General features: G+C 45.1%; 2 protein-coding genes across 2 annotated transcripts in view; both read left to right on the forward strand.

The window, feature by feature from the left end:
• The first annotated feature begins 5,621 nt into the window (after positions 1–5,621).
• C4H11orf52 (chromosome 4 C11orf52 homolog) lies at positions 5,622–14,237 on the forward strand. Its single transcript, XM_075548759.1, has 4 exons — positions 5,622–5,710; positions 11,410–11,447; positions 13,099–13,220; positions 13,416–14,237. The coding sequence occupies exons 1-4, from the start codon at positions 5,679–5,681 to the stop codon at positions 13,683–13,685; spliced, it is 462 nt and encodes a 153-aa protein (XP_075404874.1). The 5' UTR covers positions 5,622–5,678; the 3' UTR covers positions 13,686–14,237.
• A 363-nt stretch (positions 14,238–14,600) lies between these two features.
• Positions 14,601–23,162, forward strand: part of DIXDC1 (DIX domain containing 1) — a 104,069-nt gene continuing 95,507 nt past the window's right edge. The window contains exons 1-2 of the mRNA XM_075546591.1: positions 14,601–14,710; positions 16,170–16,261. Of these exons, the coding sequence (XP_075402706.1) occupies positions 16,205–16,261 (57 nt within the window). The 5' untranslated portion in view covers positions 14,601–14,710; positions 16,170–16,204. The remainder of the gene's footprint in view (positions 14,711–16,169; positions 16,262–23,162) is intronic.

A 23,162-nucleotide genomic window follows, 5' to 3' on the forward strand; every position in this document is an offset into this window, starting at 1 on the left:
GGGACCCCCCCATTTGAAAAATTGATGAGAGCTTATTAATATTCATCCTAGAAAAATGAACATGTTCCTATTTTTTTCTATTTCCCTAGTGACTAAACTCATATAGGAAGGACTCAGCAGTGAGTTTTGAGTTTGAGTGACTAAACAATATAATGAATTGACACCTTTTATCCCCCTTCACCCAAGTCAATGTGAATACAAAGATGTACATTAATATGCTGGCAAATCTGGCATTCACATGCCTCAAAGGGATTCATGGATGATCAGGAGAAGATCCCTCACTTGAGGAATTCAGTTTTTGGTTCAAGGTTGCTTTCAATTAAGAATGTAAGCTTGCTTCGGAAAAATAACTATTGTTATATCCACTCTCCCCCACCCCCATTCAGCAAATATTTACCAAGCTATTACATTATGGGGATCTACAAGAGATATACGAAATTCATGGGAAAATTCCATTATCTTCCAACTCCATTGTGCCATGAACCTGTTAAAGGCCCCTTGTGCTGTGGTGACAGCTGGGCTGCTAACTGCAACGTCGGCAGTTCGAAACTACCAGCCCAGCAGTTCTCAACCTTCAGAATGCCGCAGTCCTTTCACACAGTTCCTCATGTGGCAGTTACCCCGAACATTCGGAAATCTGTTTTCCAATGGTCTTAGGTGACCCCTGTGAAAGGGTCATTGGACCCCCAAAGGGGTCTTGACCTCACAGGTTGAGAACCGCTGCACTAGTCACTCTGAGAGGTTTTCTGCTCTCGTACGTAAACAGAGTCTCAGAAACCCACAGGGGCAGGTCTACCCTGTCCTATAGGGTCACTCTGAGTCAGGATTGACCCGATGGCAGTGATCTGGGTTTTGTACATTGTAAATATAAAATGTGGAATGCACATGCTACTTACAGTCTACTCTCCAAATCCACTGCCATTGAGTCCATTCCGATTCACAGTGACCCTCAACAGTTTCCAAGACTGTACATCTTCCCAGGAGCAGGGAGCCTCAGCTTCCTTTCTTGGAGAGGCTAGTGGACTTCTGACCTCACAGTTACAAGTCCAGCGCTTACACACCAGGGCCACCAGGGCTCGTTTTGTATATTCCCAGGAATCCTAATGTCTATTGGAGAAGAAAAATCGTGTTTTTAAAATGGTCTTACTCAAAACTTCAACCGGAACAGCTCTGATAATTTTATCAGATTTTTACATGAGCTTTCTAGAAAGGATTCTATAGCTAGAAAGAAATCTGAAAACCTCTGATCCAGTACATTTTGCCACCATATTCTTATGGCAGGGACATCTTCAGTAACGTGAGCTTAGAACTTCATAAGTAACAACACAAGCCTGCTTTTTTTACAAACCTCTAGTAAGTTCTTGCTTCAGTTCTTCCTTCCATTAAGCCCAAATCCTCATTCCAGTACCTACTGCCCTTTGGTTCTGATTTTGTCTAGAAAGGAAACAGTCCTTCTGTTACTTGAAAATCCTTCAGGTAGTTTAAAAGGCCCATCCTGTCCTTTCAAAGCTCACGTTTTCCTCAGCTAACCAGAACTTGTTCTTTCAGTCGTATTTCCTAACACCTCCCACCCACCTACTCACAGATAACTTTCTCTTGATTACGTTGCCTTTTCATTATGTTACTTGAAAGTTAGCTTCTAGACCTCAAATTATGCTTCCAGTCATGGACTGGCATAGACTTCAGTATTTCCCCTTTGTTTAACATTCTAGACTTCTGTCAACACTGCTTAAGCTGTATTGGTTTCCTGGCTCTCTCACACACACTCAGGTTTCTTTGAAGTTTTGGGTCATCTACATGTTCCTTTAAATTACAAAAGCTCTTCCTAGAAAGGGACCAGATTGTTTGACTTTGAGTGCCAGGCTAAGAAGTCAGGATTTTACCCTGTAGTGTTTTAAGGCGGGGAAAGAGACCTCAAATCCAAGTGTATTTTACAGAGATCCTTTGATTAAATCTTAAACAGGGCAAAGATAGGAAACACGAACCATCTGGATGAGGGAGACCATCAGCACAATGAGATCCAAGGATTCACAGCTACATACTTAAATACGACATGTAAAACAGAGGAAATGATCACAAAATCAAGACGGCTGGCAGATCGGCTCATCACAGTTGTAGGCGTTGCTACAGAAGCAGGACAGAGATCATGATTGAGACACTCTTGCAGATAAGAAAGTTTCTGGCCGGGGCAAGTCCTCCAGGGCAAGCCGGTCTCTAGCCGGGAGGCTTGGAGAGTCCCAGCAAATGTACTTTAAGCACACTGCCTGGGGGCCAAGCTCAGCAAACGCTCAGCAAGAACTCCACGGAGGTTGAAAATCTATCCGGAGAATCAACATGGATGTAAGTCTCCCACTGTACCCTGGAGTCTTCCAGAAACCATATGCTCAGAGAACAGACTGGGTTGCAGGGGGAAGATTGGCCATAAAATAATAAGCGAGTTACAGGAGCTGAGCACAAGTTGATCTGACATCACATCCCCACATGTCAGAGTAGAACTGCCCCCTACGGTTCTACAGCAGTACATCTTTACATAAGTTAGCAGTGGAGCACTTGCCCACTCTGCCGCCAGGATTCCACCCGAAAACCTCTCTCTATTGCCACCAATGCAATTCCGACTCATCGCTTATAGCAGGGGTCCTCAAACTACGACCTGCGGGCCACATGCAGCCCACCTAGGACATTTATCCAGCCCACCAGGTATTTTTGCCCTGCTTTGTTTTTTTACTTCAAAATAAGATATGTGCAGCATGCATAGGAATTTGTTCATAGTTGTTTGTTTGTTTTTAAACTACAGTCCGGCCCTCCAACGGTCTGAGGAACAGTGAACTGGCCCCCTGTTTAAAAAGTTTGAGGATCCCTGATTTATAGGGTTCCTGAGGAAGTAAACCTTTATGGAAGCAAACAGCTTCATCTTTCTCCTGCGGAGCACTTGGTAGGTTTGAACTGCCAACCTTGTTGTAAGCATCTTGGAATGCCTGCGAGGGGCAGGCAAATAATCAGGCATCTGGGGAATCCAAGTGGAGTGAGAGCTTTGAAGACAAGCCTTACAAGTTCCATGAACGCTCCTAGAACCTCTGTCTTCTGTTGCCTGCCCAGGTCTTGCTCCAGTGACTTAAAACACAAAGACTGAATGAAAGCAAAAGGGGAAAACTTTACTTTGGTTGATCAAGCAAGGAACAAGACCGAGTTGCCAAGGGCAGCTCCCAAAGAAAGGGGATTTGAAGTTTTACATGAATACCAGGTGTGTTAGTCTGGGTATATTAGAGAAACAAATCCACAGAAACTCATATGTGTAAGAGAGAGTTTTCCATAAAGGGTAAGTGCACATCAAGAAAACATCCCAACCCAGTGCTGCCCAAGCCCACAAGTCTAACATTAGCCCATTTGTCAGACACCAATCCACAAAGTCCTCCTCCATCTCACAAAACACACACTATGATGCCGACTGCAGGAGGAAAGCTGAGTCAGTGAATGTGTAAGCGTCTCAGTGCTGGCAGGGGTCTCCACACGGTTGCTCCAGCACTCAGGGCTGCTTCTCCTCAGGGATGTCTTGCAAGAAGTGAGCTTTGCCAGCTGAAGCAGGGAACTGGCTAAGGCAGCTGCACCTTGGTCTGACCATCAGAAAGCAAGAGACCTGAGAACTAGAAAGGTGAGGCTCATGGAGCCATTTATCTCTTCGCCCTTCAATTAACCCCACATGTGTTTATCATCCAGGTTGGCACAATAAACGAACTCAATCCACCCCTTGCCAACTTGGCACCTGTACATCATTCTTTAGCCTCATAATTGCAATTAAGTAACACCTACACTGTAATCCTATAATCTTGTGAATATGTTCCTCCACATATGAAAATTTGTCAGCCAACCACTTCATGCCTTTATCCCCCCAATTTGGGGTATCCAGTTTACCAGGGAATACCTTGAAGGGATCATGCATATAGAACAGATTTTCAAGGAATGATTATGAATATGCATTGAATCAAGACTATGATACTTGGCCAGGAAGTGGCTTGTTGAACTCCTCCCCTCTATGTGTTGTCCAAGTTGGTCTGGTAGCATCTTTCCGGTGCCTTTTTGCTCCTTGACCAAAGTTCCTTTAACCCGAGGCCAACTGTACGTTGCGACTGTTCTGTCTGCACTTGGCCAGCAGGCAAAATTGTTCCTAACCAATACTCACTCGCTGTGGTGGGACACTTACCCCGGAGGAAAGCCCTCAAAGAAACAGGCTATCGGTAAGGAGAGAACAGGTTAACTATGGGCAATAGAGGACATTTCGAAATCCTGTAACAATCCTCTCCTGTCCTAAGGTTCATTGCATAAACTATGGGTTTACAGCATTATACAGGACTAAGCAGATTGAGGAGTGGTTCTACTTTTTTTTCCTATTCTTTTTCTTTTAATCATTTTATTGGGGCTCATGCAATCTTATCACAATCCATACATGCATCAATTGTGTAAAGCACATTTCTGCATTCATTGTCTTCATCATTCTCAAAACATTTGCTCTCCACTTAAGCCCTTGGCATCAGCTCCTCACATTCCCCCCTCCGTCCCCGCTTCCCCCTCCCTCATGAACCCTTGATAATTTACAAATTATCATTTTGTCATATCTTACACTGTCTGACGTCTCCCGGAGTGGTTCTACTTTTACAGAAGAATTTGTTCCACTGCATTCCAGCGGCTGGAATGAGTCTAGCTTTCAGTCCTTGGAAGAAACTGGTTTCAGCAGAAAGTGGAGGTTCTGTATTTCTGCACATGGGGAGCCAAGTGGTTAAGGAATGTGGAGGAAGCCAGGACAAGTATGGAATCTTATGCCTTTAGACCAAGAAGGGGATTATTAATAAGTGCACTTCTCCATTTTATAGTCCTAGAATCTAATGCCCTGAAAAATTTAAGTGATTTGCCCATTAATGCCGACAACCAGGTAGAATGTATTAAAGGAATCCATTTTCCTGAACCCAAGGTTCCTAGAGACTGAAGTAAAGAGCCCTGTGCTGGTGCAGAAGGTTAAACATGAAGCTGTTCACCTCAAGATCACCGGTTCTAACCCACCAACCACTCCATGAAAGAAAGATGAGGCCCCGGCCCCTGTAAGAACGGAGCCTTTCTCCTCTGTCCTGGAGAGTAGCAAGGAGCTGGAATCAACTGGAGAGCAGTGAGTGGCTTTCCAGATTCCGTATCCCAACCCTGAATCTGGCCAGCGATCACAAGACACTGGCACCTGTTACTGGAAAAGTCAAGTTCATTTAAGCCCTTGTAGTGCTGAGGAAGATGGGGGTAAGACTCTTTACTCCATGAGAGAAGAAAATTTTTAGAGAATATGATGTGGTGGGGAAGCATTTCCAGAGGAAATCCGGAGCCCATTACTATCTCAGATGTCTTTTTATAGAAGCATGAAGCTCAACATTTCTGACTTTGTCAAAAAAATCTTTCCAAAATCCCAAAGGTGAGCTAGATCTCACCTGGAGCGGGTGTGTGTATGCCATTCAACCTCTAGCAGGGACAAGTCACCTGGGAATCTGTCCAGCAGGTGGCTTCCAAAGTCCAACCTGCTGGGTTGAAATCTGACACTGACAAAGACTGCCTGGGAGCTGCCAGTGAAAGCTAAACCGGGAACCAGGAAATGCTTGAGCCTCTTTATGTAGAAAACAGCTGGGCTTCCAACTAGCCGGAGCACTATGGGAAACCAGCTCTGCTGCGGGGGAAGCTGGTGAGTAGGGGGAAAGGGCGGAGGGGGGTAAGTCTGCTTGTTGGGCGTAGAGGCTGTGTTGACAAGAGAACCTTTTTTTTTTTTTTTTTTAAAATAAGAGAGAGGTTGGGGATAAGTCACTACCAATCTCCCACTGCCTGATTCCAGCACCAGAGTAGCACCTCCTTCTGGGCTTCCTGCTCTCAGGAGCCCTCAGAAGGCACAGCCAAGTCAGCCGTCTGTAGAACGGCCAGGACCCGCTGGAATGGCGAATGAAGCCTTGTTTCTCTGCTTCCTCTTCCTCTCCGCTTTTTCCTTGTCTCCCCTTCCTCTTTCCCCAGAGATAGGCCAAACGTTGACAGCCTGCATACTCTGTGACAGGCATGGTACCAACAATTTCACTTCTACAAGGTAATTCGAGGGGCCCTGGTGGTAGAGTGGGTTACGGCTTGGGTTCCTAACCGTGAGCTCGGCAGTTCAGAAACACTAGTCGCTCTGTGAGAGAAAGATGAGGCTTTCTACTCCTGTAAAGAATTACACTCTCAGAAACCCACAGGGAAAGATATACTCTGTCCTAGAGGGTCGCTAAGAGTTGGAATTGACTTGATGGTAGTGAGTTTGGTTTAGGAATCTCAGTGGTGTCGCGGGTTCCGAGTTGGGCTGCTAACTTTAAAGTCAGCAGTTTGAAACCACCAGTCACTCTGAGAGAGAAAAATGAGGCTTTCGACTCCCGCAAAGAATTACAGTCGCAGAAACCCACAGGGGCAGCAATACTCTGTCCTCTAGGGTCACTATGAGCCCGAATCACCTGGATGGCAACGAGTTTGGTTTGATTTTATGAAGTAAGTGATCTTCTCTCTCCCCAATTTACAGCTGGAGAAGCTGAGACTCAGAAAAGTCACTTGCTGAAGGTTACGTGACTACGAAGATTCCAAGCCAGAGTCCACATTTTTAAGCAAACCACTACATAGTCTTGCCATCCAGAGCAAGTAAATTTGCTTGGAGAAGTGTCTTTAAAGGGCAGAAATGGCAAGAAAAGGGAGAGTACCCAAAGGATATCTGAATATACCCCCAATCCACGCCCCCCCCAACACTCATGCTGGGCCATCTTATGCAAATTCCTTAGCGTCTCTGTTCCTCATCTGTAAAATCTGTGACTCACCTTGTCTGCATCACAGGTTTGTTTTGAAGGACAAGGAAAACCTCGTCATAAATTATTTGTGGTAGTGTTTTCATCACTGCAAAGCCTTCAACCTGGCTTTATCCTGTCTGCTGTCTTCCTTGCTACCCCATTCCATGGGTCAGTCATACTTTGAGGTTGTTTTACTTATTAATAAAGCATTGTCATATTTAGATGCCGGGGAGATACACTGGAAAACGTGAGATTTGGAGTCATTGCATGGGATTTATGGCATGTTCCTATTATTTACTCATCAACCAAACAAATATTTCTCAAATACCTGTGTGTACCAGGCACGCTGAAGGCCCTAGTGGTGCAGTAGTTACAAGACGGGCTGCTCACCACGAGGTCCCATTTTGCAGCCACCGGCCACTGAAAGACGAGGCTTTCTGCTCCTGAGAAGAGTTACAGTCTCAGAAACCCACAGGGGCAGAAATACTCTGTCCTTATCTGGTCACTGTGAGCCGCCGTCAACTTCACGGCAGTGAGTGTGAGCTGTGCCAAGCACAGTGGTGGTCTTAGTAATAAAAAGGAGATGTGGCCCCTGCCTATGAGTAAGAATATCTGGATACGCTTTCACATTGAAAGGGTGTGTGACTTTAGGCCAGCCCCTTAGCATCCCTGTTTCTCAGGTGTAAATTATCAAGACTATGACCCACCTTGATTACATTGCAACATTTATTTTGAAGAGCCCAGAATAGAGTGTGTGTAAGGGCCCAGTTGACCCATCTGGAAAATGGAACGATCCTATGTGTTTCCCAGCTTGCTGTGAAGATTCAAAAGCACACAAATTGAGCTGTTAGATGTCCTCTGGGTACAGGACATCTAGAGACCCATACAAGCTGCAGAAGGAGGCGATGAAACCATTTCTTTCATCCCCCCTTTTCCAAGGCTTCCCACGCTTCGTGGCAGGTCATTTCTTCCTCTGAGTGAGAAGCCATGCTGGCTGTAACAGCCATGATGCAAATGATCATTACATGCCACGTGTCCACGTTTAATTTTTTTATGTAATCCCTGAAATAATTCCTAGCGTTTACTTTCTAAGATTTCCTTCATTTTATTAATAAGGTAGCAGAGGCTTACCATGGTTAAAACTTGTCAAAGGTCTCATAGCTGGCAGATATTAACATTCTGATTCTGGAACCCGTGCTAGAATCATTACACAAGTCCCAACCAAACTCTATTTTTCCTCATAAGACATTAATTGTACTGTAAAAAGTTTATCCTAAAAAAGTTTATTTAAAAAATTACTCTCTCCTATTTCCCATTACGTTATTAGACCCCCCATAGACTTAAAAATATTATGACAATTCTAGAGTATTAGAATATTTTATACACATATGTCTTATTATAAAAGTTATCCTACATAGTCACTGTAGAAAACTTGGGAAATATCAAAAAGTAGGAAATAAACTATAAAAATAAGCACTCAGATGTGACAGGAACATGTTAGTATATTTCCATGCAACGCTTTTTCAATGCTTATATGTACAGTTTCATTCCGCAGCATTATATATATATATATTTAACTGAATAAGGAGTAAATTTTTTTGTGATGATAAATGTTCTTCCAGCAACTTTTCCAAATGGCTGCCCAGTAGTAGCCAACCAATTGGAAATGCCATTTACTTAATCAATTCCCAAATATTGGGTATTTGGGATATTTCTAATTTTTGTGTTTATAAATGGTGCTACAGTGACCATGTTTATGTTCACATATCTTACTATTTCTTAGGATATGGAATTGCTAATCATAGGGTACATGCATTGATTTAGGAAGGCTTCTTAACTTATAGGTAAATTAATTCTAAAAAGATTGCAACCAGGTTTATCCCTCCAACCAGCGTAGGAGAATGCCCAGTTATTTTTCTTGATTCTGAGCTAAACATGAAATCCCATCATCCATAAATCTACCTGGATACTCTGGGCTGTATTCATATACTCTGCAATAACCAACTTGGAAACAGGCTCTGCTCGCTAAAATTGGGAGACTAAGTTCATGTCTCCAAATCTATATGGAAGTATTGCAGAATGACTACTCTGACTTGCTTTCTAAAATAGTATACTATTGTCTTTCCAGTGTGAAGCTTTCCAGAGCAGTTTAAGTAGTTTCTACCCAATGATTTCTCCACAAATACTCAATGACTTTGGCTACTTTCTTCTCAGTATGTGAGAATGAATATTCTCCGTATCCACTTTGTGTTAGATAGGGTTCTCTAGAGAGACAAAACCAGATTGCTAGTAAATATATATATTTACTATATTTAATATATATATACAGATAGATAGATAATACAAGAAATGAACAGTTAAATTATAAAGCAGTGAGACACTAGCAGTCCTTTAAGTCTTGAGGGCTGTCAGTTCCTCCTCTGTAGAGAGAGCTGGGCTATGTATACCCAATAAACTATCACACACTTCAATGGAAGTAAGTGGGACTCAAGTCTAAAATGGACGGAGAACTGAGACTAGGGGAAGGATGGAGAAAATTTGGAAAATATCAACAGGTTGGCAATAAATAAACTATAAAACTAGGCAGCGGTGAGGGAAAGCAAGGGCTGACGGGGCAAGGAGAGGGAACAGCGAGCAGAAAGCTCACTGAGCGAACAACTCTGTTTTTGCTGAACGAACAACTCTGTCTCAAAAGGACAAATATTGTGTGACTAGGAAAGTCAGCAGTTCAAAACCACCAGCAGCTCCTCCCTCTGGAGAAAGACTGGGCTTTTTACTACCATAGAGAGTTAGTTTCAGAAAACCCACAGGGAGGTTCCTATGAGTCAGCGTTGAAGTCAGCCTTGACTGGATGGTAGTGAGTGTGTTTGTAGCAGGGGCGGGGGGGGTGGGGTGGGGGAGTGGGGGGTGGGGCGGGGTGGGTGTGGGTGGGGAGGAGGGCTCCAGACTTGGTGACACTGAGCTTCTTCTGTTATAATTTGGGACAAAATGAAGGTGATCACTGAATGCCACGGAGAGCATAAGTCACTGAACAATGCATGTGAAGATTGCTGAAACGTCAAATGTTTTCTTATTTAAAAACAAAAAAACCCCAAAACTCCTGTGAAGTGTGTGTGGAAAAATCCTGAATTTTGCTTTTACCACAGTAGTAAAATTATCATGACTTAAACGGTCCTCTCCCTCCGTCTTTTTAATTAATTACAAAAGGAAACTTCCCGAAGGGAGACTAGACGTTAGACAACCAGGGTTGGCTCTGGCGAGAGAGATGGAAATGTACTAGCAAGAAAAAGCATCCCGAGTCAGTTCCCAACTATTCAGCGAATTTCCTGAGCAATGTTGCTTCTCCGGGCCGATCACGCAGACACACAGGCTCCACTAGAGACCCCAAGGGGCCCAGAGGTGAGTTCAAGAGGTCTGTCTGTCCTGGGCCCTGGGTGGGGCAAATGAGTCATTCACCAAATTCAGCAGTGCTGCCTGTGTGGTGGACAGAATTCTCGAAAGGATGTGAAAGGTTAAGCATCTCTCACTTGGTCTGGTGATCCAAACCAAGGCCAGGGAAGCCATTTGTTGGAAAGGGCTTTGAGGGGACCCTAACCAGTTAGTCCTGGTTGTAGCAGCTTTTAGTGACCGCCAGCATAAACATCCAGGGTCCCCCCCCCTTTGAAAAAAGCCCAGTGAGGTCTCCGAATCCAGCTCTCTCCCCGTATTTGGCAGGTTCCCTTCATGCTCTGTTGGGACTAGCCTGTTAGACAATTCTAGAATAGTTCTCAGCCACATCCCTGGCCTGTAGTGCCTTGTTGCCTGAAGTTATATTTTGGATTTGGTTATGTCAGATGTGCCACACCACCTTCCAGAGCCATCCATTTGGGAGAGGCGTAGTACTCTTTATTTTTCTTTTAACATTTTATTATGCTTTCAGTGACAATTTATGAGCCAATGAGCTTCCCACTTGACGATGCATACATATTTTAGCTTGTGACATTAATTGCCACCCCATTAATGTGACAGAACGCTTCCCATTTTCTCCCTGGGCTCCCTGTTTCCCTTCACGCTTCTTTGGCACTGCCGCTTCCTTTCTCCTGAATGTCGTTTTTGGACAAATGCTACCCTTTTGGTTTCCTCTGGTTGACTGTTCTGAGGTCTCCCATGAGGTTCTTCTCCTGTCTAGGGGTGTGGCTGCTATCTGGAAGTGCGTCCAGATCCAGGTTTGAAGGTTGTCTAGAGTCCATCACCTTGGGTGGGGGTCGGGGGTGGGGGGAGGTGGGACTCTGAAGTGCTTTGGGTCTGAACTTGACTCAAGATGGGTCTTAGAGGGAGGCTAGAGTCATCCCAGAATTTTAAGATTACAGAGTAAACAAGGAGGCCTGGTGGCTGTTGGGTAAGCGCTAACCACAGGTTGGTGGTTCAAATTCACCAGGGAGAAAGATAAGGAGGTCTGCCCCTGTGAAGAGGTTCAATCTCGGAAACCCCACTGAGGGTCCCTGTGAGCCACAATGGACTTGATGGCACTGGGTTTGGCTTTTGGACGGAGCAAGTAATGAAGGAGAGACACATGGGTGATATGGGTGATCTGTTTTTCCCACCACAGGGGAAGACCATCAGCTCACCAGAGGAGACATGAAACAGGTAACCGTGTGTGGGAAAATCCGAAGAAATCAGGGAGTTGGGAGGGGAAGAAATAGAGACAGAAACAGACTCTTTTCTTGGAAAAGGGTGTAAGAGTGAAAAAGAAACGCGACCCTAGAAGGGGCAAAGGGAGAAAGTAAGTAAAAGGGGATCTTCAGTACAAACCAGCTCCGAACTTGTGGATTACCCTTTCCACTAGAACAGCCGTTCTCAACCCTCCTAATACCGTGACCCTTTAATACAGTTCCTCGTGTTGTGGTGAACCCCCCTTCCAACCATAAAATTATTCTCATTGCTACTTCATCACTGTCATTTTGTTACTGTTATGAATCGGGTGACCCCTGTGAAAGGGACGTTCAACCCCCACAGAGGTCGTGACCCAAAGGTTGAGAACCGCTACTCTAGAAGGTTGGCAGTTCACGGGATGGCTGTGGGCTTGCTCAGGGGTTTTGGGTGTATTTTGTATGTGGAGGCAGAGAGGCATGGCAAGCAGGCTCCGTGTTGGCCCCGAGGAATCTGAAAATGAAGTTTGCGGGGTAGATATGTGTAAACACATAAGGATGACCCCATCTATGATTGTTGTTAGTTGCCCTCGAGTTGACCCCCAGCTCATGTGGCCCTGTGCACAGTATGACTGGACCGGCGTTTTCACCGGCTGATTTTCAGAAGTAGATTGCCAGGCCTTTCTTCTTAATGCCATCTCCCGGCGCTGGAATCGAAGCCCAGGGAAGCCAGGAGAGCATGGAGGAGGGCAGTGATGCCGACAGAAGAGTAGTCCCCTAACGAGGCAGGAGAGGAAGACGGAAGGCTGTTTTAGGCAAGGGAATGAGCAGAGCGTGAAGAGGAGAAAGGAGGGAGGGAAGACGAGGAGGAGCCTGACCTGATGGAGCACGGCAGAGAGTTTGATACAGCTGAGCACGTACCACGTGTTGGTTCACTTTGGGTCTCCCTCCCCTAGTAGACTCTCAAGGAGTCCTCGTGGCACAGTGGGTAAGTGCTTGGCTGCTAACTTCAAGGTAAGAGGTTCAAACCTACCAGCTGCTCCACAAGAGACCTTGGTGGTGGTCTGCATCTGTAAGCATTTACCACATTGCAAACCCTACAGGAACAGGGAGCTGGCAGCCTACTTCCTACTTATTTTTCTATCCCCTGGGCCCGGCACAGAGAGCCTGGCCTGGGATGGGATGGACTCTCAACATCTATTCACTTGCTGAACTATGTTAGGGGCTGTGAGAAATGAAGATGTTAGATGTTACAGTCAGATTATGAAAGGCAAGATTGTACTGAAGACTTGGGCTGTTGGGAGGCAGAAGTTTAAAGAGGAGCAAATGCAAGCAGATAGAGGAGCCGGAAGACTGTCATGTAAGCTTACTAGAGACGTTGGAAGGGAGCAATCTCAGCATAGTTAGGGACAAGAGATCATGGGTTTAAGTTGGGCTTCTTTCCCTTAAAGGAGTCCCTGGGTGGAGCAAATATTTCAGCACTCAGCTACTAACCAAAAGGTTGCTACTTCAGAGGTGTGCAGAAGAAAGTCCTGGCAGTTCTGCTTTGGAAAAAAAAAATCAGCTTTTGAACGTGCCATAGAGCACAGGTCTTCTCTGACTCACGTAATCAACGGCAACTGGTTTGGTTTGTGGTTTTCTTCCCTCAGGGAACCAAAAAAGACAGCCATCGAAGCAGCAGCAGCAGCCGCCGCCACCGCCACGGCCGCCTAAGCAGCAGCCGCCCCAGCAGCGGAGGCAGCAATGCCATGGATTTAATAATGACACAAAGGTAATGACGGACCTCAGCTCAGACGTGGGAGCCCTGGACAGAGCCCTTTGACCTTAGGAAACAGACCCGTAGGACTTGCCGGTTCCCCCCACCACCCCGTCCCCCAGCAGAGGGATGTCAACGTAAGCACTGACCCTTCACTGGAGGTGAGGGGCAAAACCCAGATCCCCCCTTCATGCTGCCCTTTCCTCACAGGGCCCTAAAATGCCACGACGTCTGTGTGAGTGGGCGTCAGACCTGCGCCAGCCTCGCTGGTCGCAGCCGGGGCCCAGCGCGAGCACGCCACACCACAACTCTGAAGATAGCAGCGTCCACTACGCAGACATCATGGTGTACAACCAGACCAGGAGCCGCACAGTCCAGCAGGTGAAGGAAATGCAAATAGAAAATGCCACGGAGTATGCGACCCTGCGCTTCCCGGAGCCTACCCCTCGCTATCACAGCAAGAAAGGGACCCTGGTATGAGCCTGGAGGCGGGAACTAGGTTCTACCTTTCACTACTACCTCAGCAGGGACAAGCTGTGCCTTGAGGCGTTGGAGAGCAGCCTCTGCCTCTGCGACACTGAGCAGGGTTTTTTTAAACAAAAGAAAAACAAAGCCCCCACAACCTGGAGCCCCTGGAACAGTGAGGTCTCCCACCTTTCCTTTTCCATGCAGCCGAAATCCTATTTGCTGCCCTGAGCTGAGAGTTGTGAAGGGGATTCGCTGGAGGCAGATGGCCTTTCACTGAACGAGGAGGCTGGGTTGAGTGAACAGGAAGGTGGGGTTCTGGGTGTTATCCCATAAGCTCTTGGGGCGACTTTGTTGGACTTTGTTTAACGGTGTGCTTGTTAAACACCGGAAATCCCAAACCTGAGGAAGTGGGCAACAATGTATTCCGAGATTTTTATATACAGATACTTTAGTATTATTCTTCAGGGTTGGGCACAAGGTTCGAGACCTAACCAGGCAGGGCTGAGGCCTGGGAATATGAATGTCACTGTTACTGTAACCCCCCCTGGTTGAGCTGTCGGCTGTCACGGGTCCAGCGCAGCTAGGATCAATAAATTTGCTTCCTGAACATGCCTGGTGCATTTTCTGGGGTGGGAGACCTGTGTAAGGGCAACAAGGGTCCCGCTCAGACAAAGGACATTCAGAAGTCCCAGGCGGCAGAGGCCAGCACACCTCACTGAACTGGGAGCGGCTGGAGGCGGAGCCACGGCTGGAGGCCCTGCGGGGCTGAGGTCCTGCAAGCACGAGGTGGATGCCGGCCGGCAGGGGCGGGGTCAGAACCTTCAGGAGGCGGGGTGGGGCTTGATTCAGCAGGAGGCGGGGCTCCGACTCGCAAAGGGTTGGCTCCGCCTGGCTCGGGGCTGGCCAGGCCTAGGCCAGCCTCCTGTCACCATGGCAGCGGGAACGCAGCAGCGACGCCAGAGGAGGAGAAGGCCCTGTCTGCGAGGGCTCGGCTGGGCACAGCGATGCTGAACCAGACCCACGGACGGGCAGAAGCGGTAGGTGCCGGAAGGTGGCGGGTAACTGGGCAGTAAAAGAAAGACTCTAACATTCTAACTCCACCAGTCGAGGGTCCAAGTCAGAACTGTGGATGCGAGAGAGACGGGAAGGGGGACAAACAAACATAACCCACCTCACTGCCATCTAGTCGATTCCGACTCATAGGACCCTCTAGGACAGGTAGAGCTGCACCTGTGGCTTCCCGAGGCTGTAACTCTTTAGGGAGGAGAAAACCTCGTCTTTCTCCCGCAAGGTGGGAGGAAGAAGACTTCAGTTACGGAAGTTTCGGGGTCTGCACCTACTTTGAGCCTGATACGTTCTTATTGTGCATTCCTGATTGAGGCTTTCAGAGCTGGGGGACGAGATGGAGAAAGGTAAATCATTTCCTTTTCTCAACGGATGCACTCTCCTCCCCAAATAACATTGCCCGCTCCCTGGTTCCCGGAGAAGGATTTCATTCTGGGTGGGTGGAATACTAAAAATAGAATCGTAGCCTAGCACACGTTGGTAATAATACTCTCGGCCTGAGGAGTGCTTGCGCGTTGGAAAACCCTTGGAAGTATGTAAGTGTTGATATTGATGGCACAACCACCATCCTCACCAGCCTCCCTGTTTTCTCAGCCTCTTCCCTGGTACAGTGTACAGTGGATGCACAAGAGGTGGCTTGGAGGACTGCCTCCAATGCTCATTGGGTGGAACAACTGTCAAGGCTGTTTTCTATAATGGGATAGTGTAATAACTAACCTGCTAAACAGTCTCAGGGCTGTTTGCCATGAGGGTCAAATAAAATGATGTCGGTGATAATTTTGTAAAAGAAATTGATAAAAATTGCCATCAAGTTGAATCTGACTCATAAAGACCATAGCGGGCAGAGTACAGCGCCCCGTAGGGTTTCAGAGACTAGGTTTTTACTGGTGCAGACAGCCGTCGGCGGGGTGAGTTTGAACTACCAGCCATGTGGTTAGCAGCCCAATGCTTAATCCCACTGTGCTGCCAAGACTCCTGGAACTCCCGTTTCCTATATGAAAATTCCCATCTTGCAATATAAACGCTACCTTTGTGAGTTAAAAATGAAATCCTAAGGATGGAGCGATGTGAGCGCCAAAGTCCAGCGGCGCGCCCACCATTTCTCTGGACTGTCCTCTGACTACTTCCTGCGGTTCTCAGTTGCTAGCTGTAGGGAGCAGGGACGAGGCAGCCAGGCCTGACTCGTGATGGGGAAGCACCACTTTTTATGACCACTAAAGCCTAAGTGAGCCGATGACAGCACAGGGATAGTTCTGTTGTGATGATATTTGGGGGTGGGTTTTCCACTCATCAGGGCTCAGTTTCTGATACGTGAAAAGGTTCAAGTTGGTCGGTCTGGAGCAGGAGCCTGACCCCACTAGGGTGGTTGACCTGTGGGGATTTCTTTCCTGTGCTGGAGTTCTACACATTTCTTCCTCTTTCTATTTTTAGGCGGCCTTGATCCAGCTCTTCTGGGGACTAGGAAGATGGGAACCCAAGCAGTTATGAGACTGTGTAACTCCTTGCTGCCAGCAGCACCCTCTGTAAGTTTCTAGTATACTGGTGAAGATGTGTCCTGACATTGCTGACGACTATAGACTATACCATCAGGACTCAGATCCTAAAACAAAATTGTGACAGATTATCTTCTTTTCTTGTGGAAATTCAAGCCCACTGGGGCCATCTTTTTCTGGAATTGATTGAATTAGGCAGAAGTTGAAAAACTCTAGCCATCAATCAGGCATAGGCATTATTTACAAGATTTAGATGAAAAAAATGTTTACTACAGAATAATATACTTTAATTACAGAGCATTTGGTAAATATTGCAAACAGTGATCAATAAAACAAGAGCTGTCATCCCCCAATCCAGGAGCAACTGCTGTAAATATTTTGGAAGATTTTCTTCTAATCTCTAATCTATTTTCTTCTAATAACTTTTACATACTTGAGAGCATATCATGTGTGCACTTGTTTACTTTTTCACTCCCCATTTGGCATTACACAATTATGATGTGTTTGGTAAACATGATAATGTTTGTAATTTGGGGGTCATTTTTGTGTGTTTGGCTTTAAGGTTGGCCTCCTCCCCTTTTCCACTGTACACAAGTAATTTGTTTCTCCTTTAAATTTCTTTCCTGGATATTTTCTGGATGTAGAATTCCTTGGCTCTGTTCCTTTGTGAACATTTAGAATAATAGGTTACCTTTTAACAGAAGGCTTGTGTGGTATCAGGTTTGGGCTACATCTTTCAGAGGACAGCAAGTTGAGAGAGCCTGACTGGGTATTGCATGGAGAACCTGAGTCCGGCAGAAAGATAATTCCATGTTTTCATATTTACCACTTTGGAGCCCTGGCACCAATGGTTAAGCAGTTAAACCCCAAAGGATTGGCGGTTGGAATTCGCTCAGAGGCACCTGGAAAGACAGGCCTAGTGATCTGCTTCCCCGGAGTTTACAACCCTGAGAACCCTCTGAGCGGGTCTACTCTGCACACATGGGGTCAGCATGCATCTCCATCTACTTGTTTACAACGAACGACCACACCTTATTATTGGCAGTGCATAGACAGTGATGGATGTTTTCTAGCGGAGAACCTCATGGATCGTTTCCAGAGACATCCACCAGATGTCACTAGTCTTAATTTAACTTCATCCACTGGAGAGCTGTCAGATAACACTTGAACACAAAGAGTTTAAGAGATTCCCGTGGAATATATTTGCATATATGCTGATAATAAGCACTAGAATCTGGTGATTGCTTTGCTGGTATTCTTCTCTAATCTCTCACTCGTCTCCCCCTTTTCCTTTTCTTACCCATTTGATTGGTTACATTCCATGCACTCTAATATTAGTTTCTCAACATTACCAGTCCTTCTTCCAATCTTCTTCCTTACTTGTGTGTGTGTGTGTGTGTGTGTGTGTGGTGTCCCTATGTATGACTGTCAGTTCGTGACGTGTTTCCTAAGAGAACCTGGCACAAATGGGTAATTGACATATGCTTAATGAATGTTTATTTAGTTATTTATTAATGACTGTTCAAAGAAAGGATATATGGAGAGGGAAGTGCAGAAGGATACAGAAATTATATATACCTGACTGAGGAATACAATTAAAGATACAAAGATTCATATTCTCAAGTTCACTGTAACTGCCTGCTAAATGATAGAGCATAAAGCATGTCTGTTGCTTTCTTATCTTCTATTCACCCAACAAATAATTGAGCATCTGCTATGTGCCAGGTACTTCTCATGGTCCTAGGGATGAATCTTCAAACACAGCATACAAAATTCCTTGCCCCTGTGGAACTTAGCATTCTGGGCAGGGGGAGGCTGACCATAAACAAAGAAACCAGTAAAATATAGAATATACAAGACAGTGATGAGTGCTATGAAGAAGGAGGAAAGTGGGAGCGGCGGGTGAGGAGGTGTTGTCCTTTTAAATCGAGTGTTAGAGCAGGACACTTGGATAGAGACGTGTGAGCAGAGAACTGAAGGGGGAGTTGCAGTGAACCATGGGAGATTTGGAGGCAAACGCTCCAGATGGAGCTAATGCACTCCCAACTGCAGAGCCGTTATGGGAATTTCAGGGGAAGTGGCACTGGAGCTGGATGGTTTACAGATTCAGGGTAGGAGCATTGTGGGCTGTGGGACAGTTAGTGAGGGGCTGCTGGGAAGGCATGGGGGTGACAAGGAGGCACACAAACCTGGGGGGAGGGAGTGAGGAACCACCTAACTTGAGCAGGGGTGATTGGAAGGGCGGCCTTAAGACCTAGACCTGTATGCCTAACAGACCAGGAAAGGGAAGTGTCTGAGGTCGTTTGAACAGACACACAGCAAGATGAATGCAGGGCCTGAGGAAGATTCAGATGGGTGCAGATTGGCAGATGGAAAAAGCTGCCGACAGCAGATTAGGAGCCAGGATATATGTGGGACCTGTCTTGGTAGGTATTGTTAGCAACCCAGATCTCCCTCAGGGAAGCTGAGAAACAAAGATACAGATGGGATGAACGTGAAAGGGGAAAGCTTTACTTTGGTCGATCAAGCAAGGAGCAAGCCGGACAGATTTTCAAGGAATTGTCTGACATATGTATTGGGACAGGGTGATGATTGTTAGCCGGAAAATGGCCTGTGGGACCCTAAACTTTTAAATGTTGTCCATATTGGTCTGGCAATGTCTTTTTCCTTCCCTGACCAAGGTTCTATTGCTCCAGGTTCAGTTATAGGTTGTGATGGTCCTTTTTGTACACGTTCAGAGGGCCAGATCTGGTTATAACCAATATTTGCTTGCTGTGGTGGCTTCCTTTCTGGGGGGAAAGGGCTCAAGCAAAACAGGTAATCAGGAAGGGAAGACCAGGTTAATTATGGACAATATATAGTTATATATTTCAATATCTTGGGAGAACATCTCATGTCTTCAGGGTAGGTTTACTGAGCCAACTGTGAAATTTACAGAGCTACATAAGGCTAAGCAGGTTGTGAAAGTCTATGCACATCTACATTGTTGTCTCTAAGGGTAAATGCAATAGAAATCGTGAGCATATGTTAGTGTCAAGCGACTCAGCAAATGGGAGAAAACAGAAACAAATTGAGAAATTATTACAGAGGGTCCTTTTAGACCTTCCATGGACAATTTTCATAATTTGCATATAATTAAGTGCTATTTTATAGTCTCATTAATGACTATCTATAACAGATGTGTTAGGTTTCACATTGGTGTGAATTTCACACATCTTAATTCTACACAGAGAGGAGTCACAGTCAATATTCCCATCAAATGGCAGTTTCGTGTAAGGCTCAAAATCTCACTTAGGCTCTGTGATTCATATCAGGTTTGCAGGCACGGTTCAACATTTGAAAAACAATCGATGTAATCCAGCACATAAATAAAACAAAGGAGAGGAACCGTATTAATTGACACCACAAAGACATTTGACAAAACCCAACACCCATTCCTGGAAAATCACTCAAGAAAATAGGAATAGAAGGGAAATAGTCAACATAATAATGGACATGTATGTAAAGCCAATGGTCACCATGATTCTCAACAGAGAGGAAATGAGAGCATTCCCTTGGAAATGGGAACCAGATTAGGATGCCTTTTATCACTCAGAAGCTCACTGCCATCCTAACATCTGACCTTGCCAGATTAGCAGCCCAATGAGTAACCTCTACACCACCAGGAGTCCTCTCCGGTCCACTACGCTTATTCCATATTGTGCTCTGGAAGTGTAAGTCAGAGCTAGTGGGCTGGGCTGGGAAAAGGCATCCAAGTTGGCAGAGAAGAAGTCATATTCTCTCTGTAGATGATATGATTCCACACATACAAAATCCCAAAGGCTTGACCAAAAAAAAAAAAAAGTCAGAACAGATTCAGCAAAGTGGTAGGGTGTAAGAACAATAAACAGAGATCAGTAAGATTCCTTTAAACTAACCAAGAAAGCTCTGAAAAAGGAAAGCAATACTATTTGCAGGAGCCACCCAAAAGTGAAACACTTAGGAATAAACATAGCCAAGGAAATAAAAGCCCTGACTATAAATAATTTTAAACAAGACAAAACACTACTTGAAGAAACCAAAAGACCTACACAAATGGATGGAAAGACTTCCGTGGATAGACAGACTTTCACATTGTGAGACTGTCAACGCTACCCAAGGCGATCTACAGATATAATGTAATCCTGACTCCGGCGTCACTCTTTAAAGACACGGAAAAAGGGAAAGGAAAGAGGCCCTCGATAAGCAAAGCACTCCTGAAGAAGAGCAACACAGAAGGCCTCTCACGTCTCAATCTCAAACCTGCTGCGCCAGGGTAGTCAAAACAGCCTGGTCCTGATACAGTGATAGACTCCTAAACACTAATGGAATAGAACCTAGAATCCAGATATAAATTTATCCACCTATTGACAGCTGATCTTTGACAACAGGCCCAAACACATTAAATTGGATGATAGATTCTCTTTAACAAATAGTTCAGGCAAAACTGGGTGCCTATTGGCAGAAGAATGAAATAGGACCCATATCCCACCCCATATACAAAAATGAACTCAAGATAGATCAAAGATCCAAATGTAAATGCTAGAATTATAAAGATTACCAGTAACAAAATAGGGACAAGCTTAGGGGCTCTGATGCTTGGCAGAAATACACTATCAAACATAATGAAAAACACATAAACAGAAGACAAGCTAGATGACTAGGCCATCCTAAAAACTAGACTCATAAATGCCTCAAAAAACATTACAAAGAGGAAAAAGGGAACCCACAGCCTAGGAAAAGTATTTTTGGAATGAAGTATCAGGCAGGGGACTAATCTCTAAAATCTAGAGAAAACTTCAACATCTCAACAAGATAAAGAATCCAATTAAAAGTGGACAGAGGACATGAACCGACACATCACCAAAGATGACACTCAGACAACCAACAAACATACAAAGAAATGCTCCCAATCATTAGCCAGTCGAGAGTGTAGATCAAAACAACACTGAGATGTCAACTTCAGCCCAGCATTAATAAAAAAGAGCAAAAAACAGACAGAAAATGATAAACGCTGATGAGGATTCAGAGAGAATGAAACCTTCAGACATGTGGGACTGTAAGATGGTTCAACAAATGTGGAAAGCAGCGCAGCACTTCTTTCAACGGCTGGAAAGAGAAATACTATATGAACCAGCAATCTATCTCTCTACTTGGTATGCATTCTAGAGAAATACGAGCCACAACATGAATAGATATATACATACTCTGGTTCATTGCAGCACTGCTCACAATAGCAAAAAAATAGAAACAAACTAAATATCCAGTAGTGGAAGAATGGATAAATAAACTTTGGTACATTCACACAATGGAATAATGTGAAGCTTTAAAGAATAACAATGAACCTGTAAAACCTCTCACTACATGGATGAATCTAGAGGACATTGTGCTGAATCAAACTAGCCAAGCACCAAAGGACAGATATTATGTGAGACCACTATTTTATTATTAAAAGATCATTTTATTGGAGGCTCTATTTACTTTCTATTGAGCCTGTGGTATTCGCTCCTCTTTTTTTCCCCTGCCCCTGTATCATAGTCCCTTGATAGATTATAAAGTGGATGGTTCCCGGCTATTAAAAGTTATAGCATCTGGGATCTTAAAGGCTTGAAGCCAAATAAATGGCCATCTAGCAGCGAAGCAACAAGCCCTCGTGGAAGGAGCACACCAGCCAGTGCGATCATGAGGTGTCATTGGGACCGGGTAACAGGCATCAGAAGATCCATAACAAACAAACAAAAATATATTGTTGAGAAAAGGGGGGTCAGAGTGGAAACCCAAAGCCCATCTGTAGACAATGGAACATCCCCCAACAGAGAGGTCGTAGGGAAGGGATGAGTCAACCAGGGTGCAGTATAGCACCCATGGAACACACAATATTCCTCTGGTTCCTTGAGGCTTCCTCACCCCCCACTATCATGACCCCAGTGCTGCTTCTCATTCTGGACTGGACCAGAGCATGTACACAGATAAAGATGAGATAAAAGCTCACAACACATGAGATTCAGGAACAGGAATGGGAATAGTGATACCAGAAGGATAGGGGGAAGGGAGGGAGAGGTGGGGAAGAAGGTGGAACTGATTACAATGATTGACACATAACCACACAACCCCTCTCCAGGGGGAAGAACAACAGAAACCATGGGGGAAGGGAGACAGTGGTCGGTGTGAGATATAAAAATAATAATAATTTATTGTCTATCAAGAGACCACTATTTAAAAAGTTAAGAATAGATTTTCACACTAAAATCAATGTTCAAAAATAAATAAATAAAAGCAATGTTCTTTGATGAGTACCAAGCGTAGGAGAGAGAGAGAGATGGGGGGAATGTCATAGACTAAGGGTTGTTGTGTACCATTGAGTTGGACCCATCGCGACCCTATGAGACACTGCCTGGTCCTGTGCCTCTCCACAATTGTTCTTAAGTTTAAGCTTATTTTTGCAGCCACTGTGTCAATCCATCTTAAGGGCCTTCTTTTTTTCCCCCCAACCCTCCTCCCCACTCCCTCACCCCCACATTTACCATGTATGATGTCCTTCTCTAGGGACTGGTCTTGCTTGATAACATGTCCAAAATATGTAAGTTGAAGTCTTCCCATCCTTGCCTCTATGTAGCATTCTGGCCTTACTTCATCCAATACAGATCAGGCTGACCTGTTAGCAGTCCATGGTACTTTCTTTTTTTTTTTTTTTTTTGGTACTTTCAATTTATTTTTAACACCACCATTCAAATGTGTGGATTCTTTGGTCTTCCTTACTCAATGTTCGACTGTCACATGCCTATGAGGCAATGGAGAATACCATGGCTTGGGTCAGGCACACCTTAGTCTTCAAAGTAACATCCTTGCTTTTAACTACTCTAGAGTTCTTGTGCAGCAGATTTACCTAATGCAATGAATCTTTTGATCTCTT

This window comes from Tenrec ecaudatus, chromosome 4, assembly GCF_050624435.1.
Source record: "Tenrec ecaudatus isolate mTenEca1 chromosome 4, mTenEca1.hap1, whole genome shotgun sequence".
In the NCBI taxonomy this organism is placed as follows: Eukaryota; Metazoa; Chordata; class Mammalia; order Afrosoricida; family Tenrecidae; genus Tenrec; species Tenrec ecaudatus.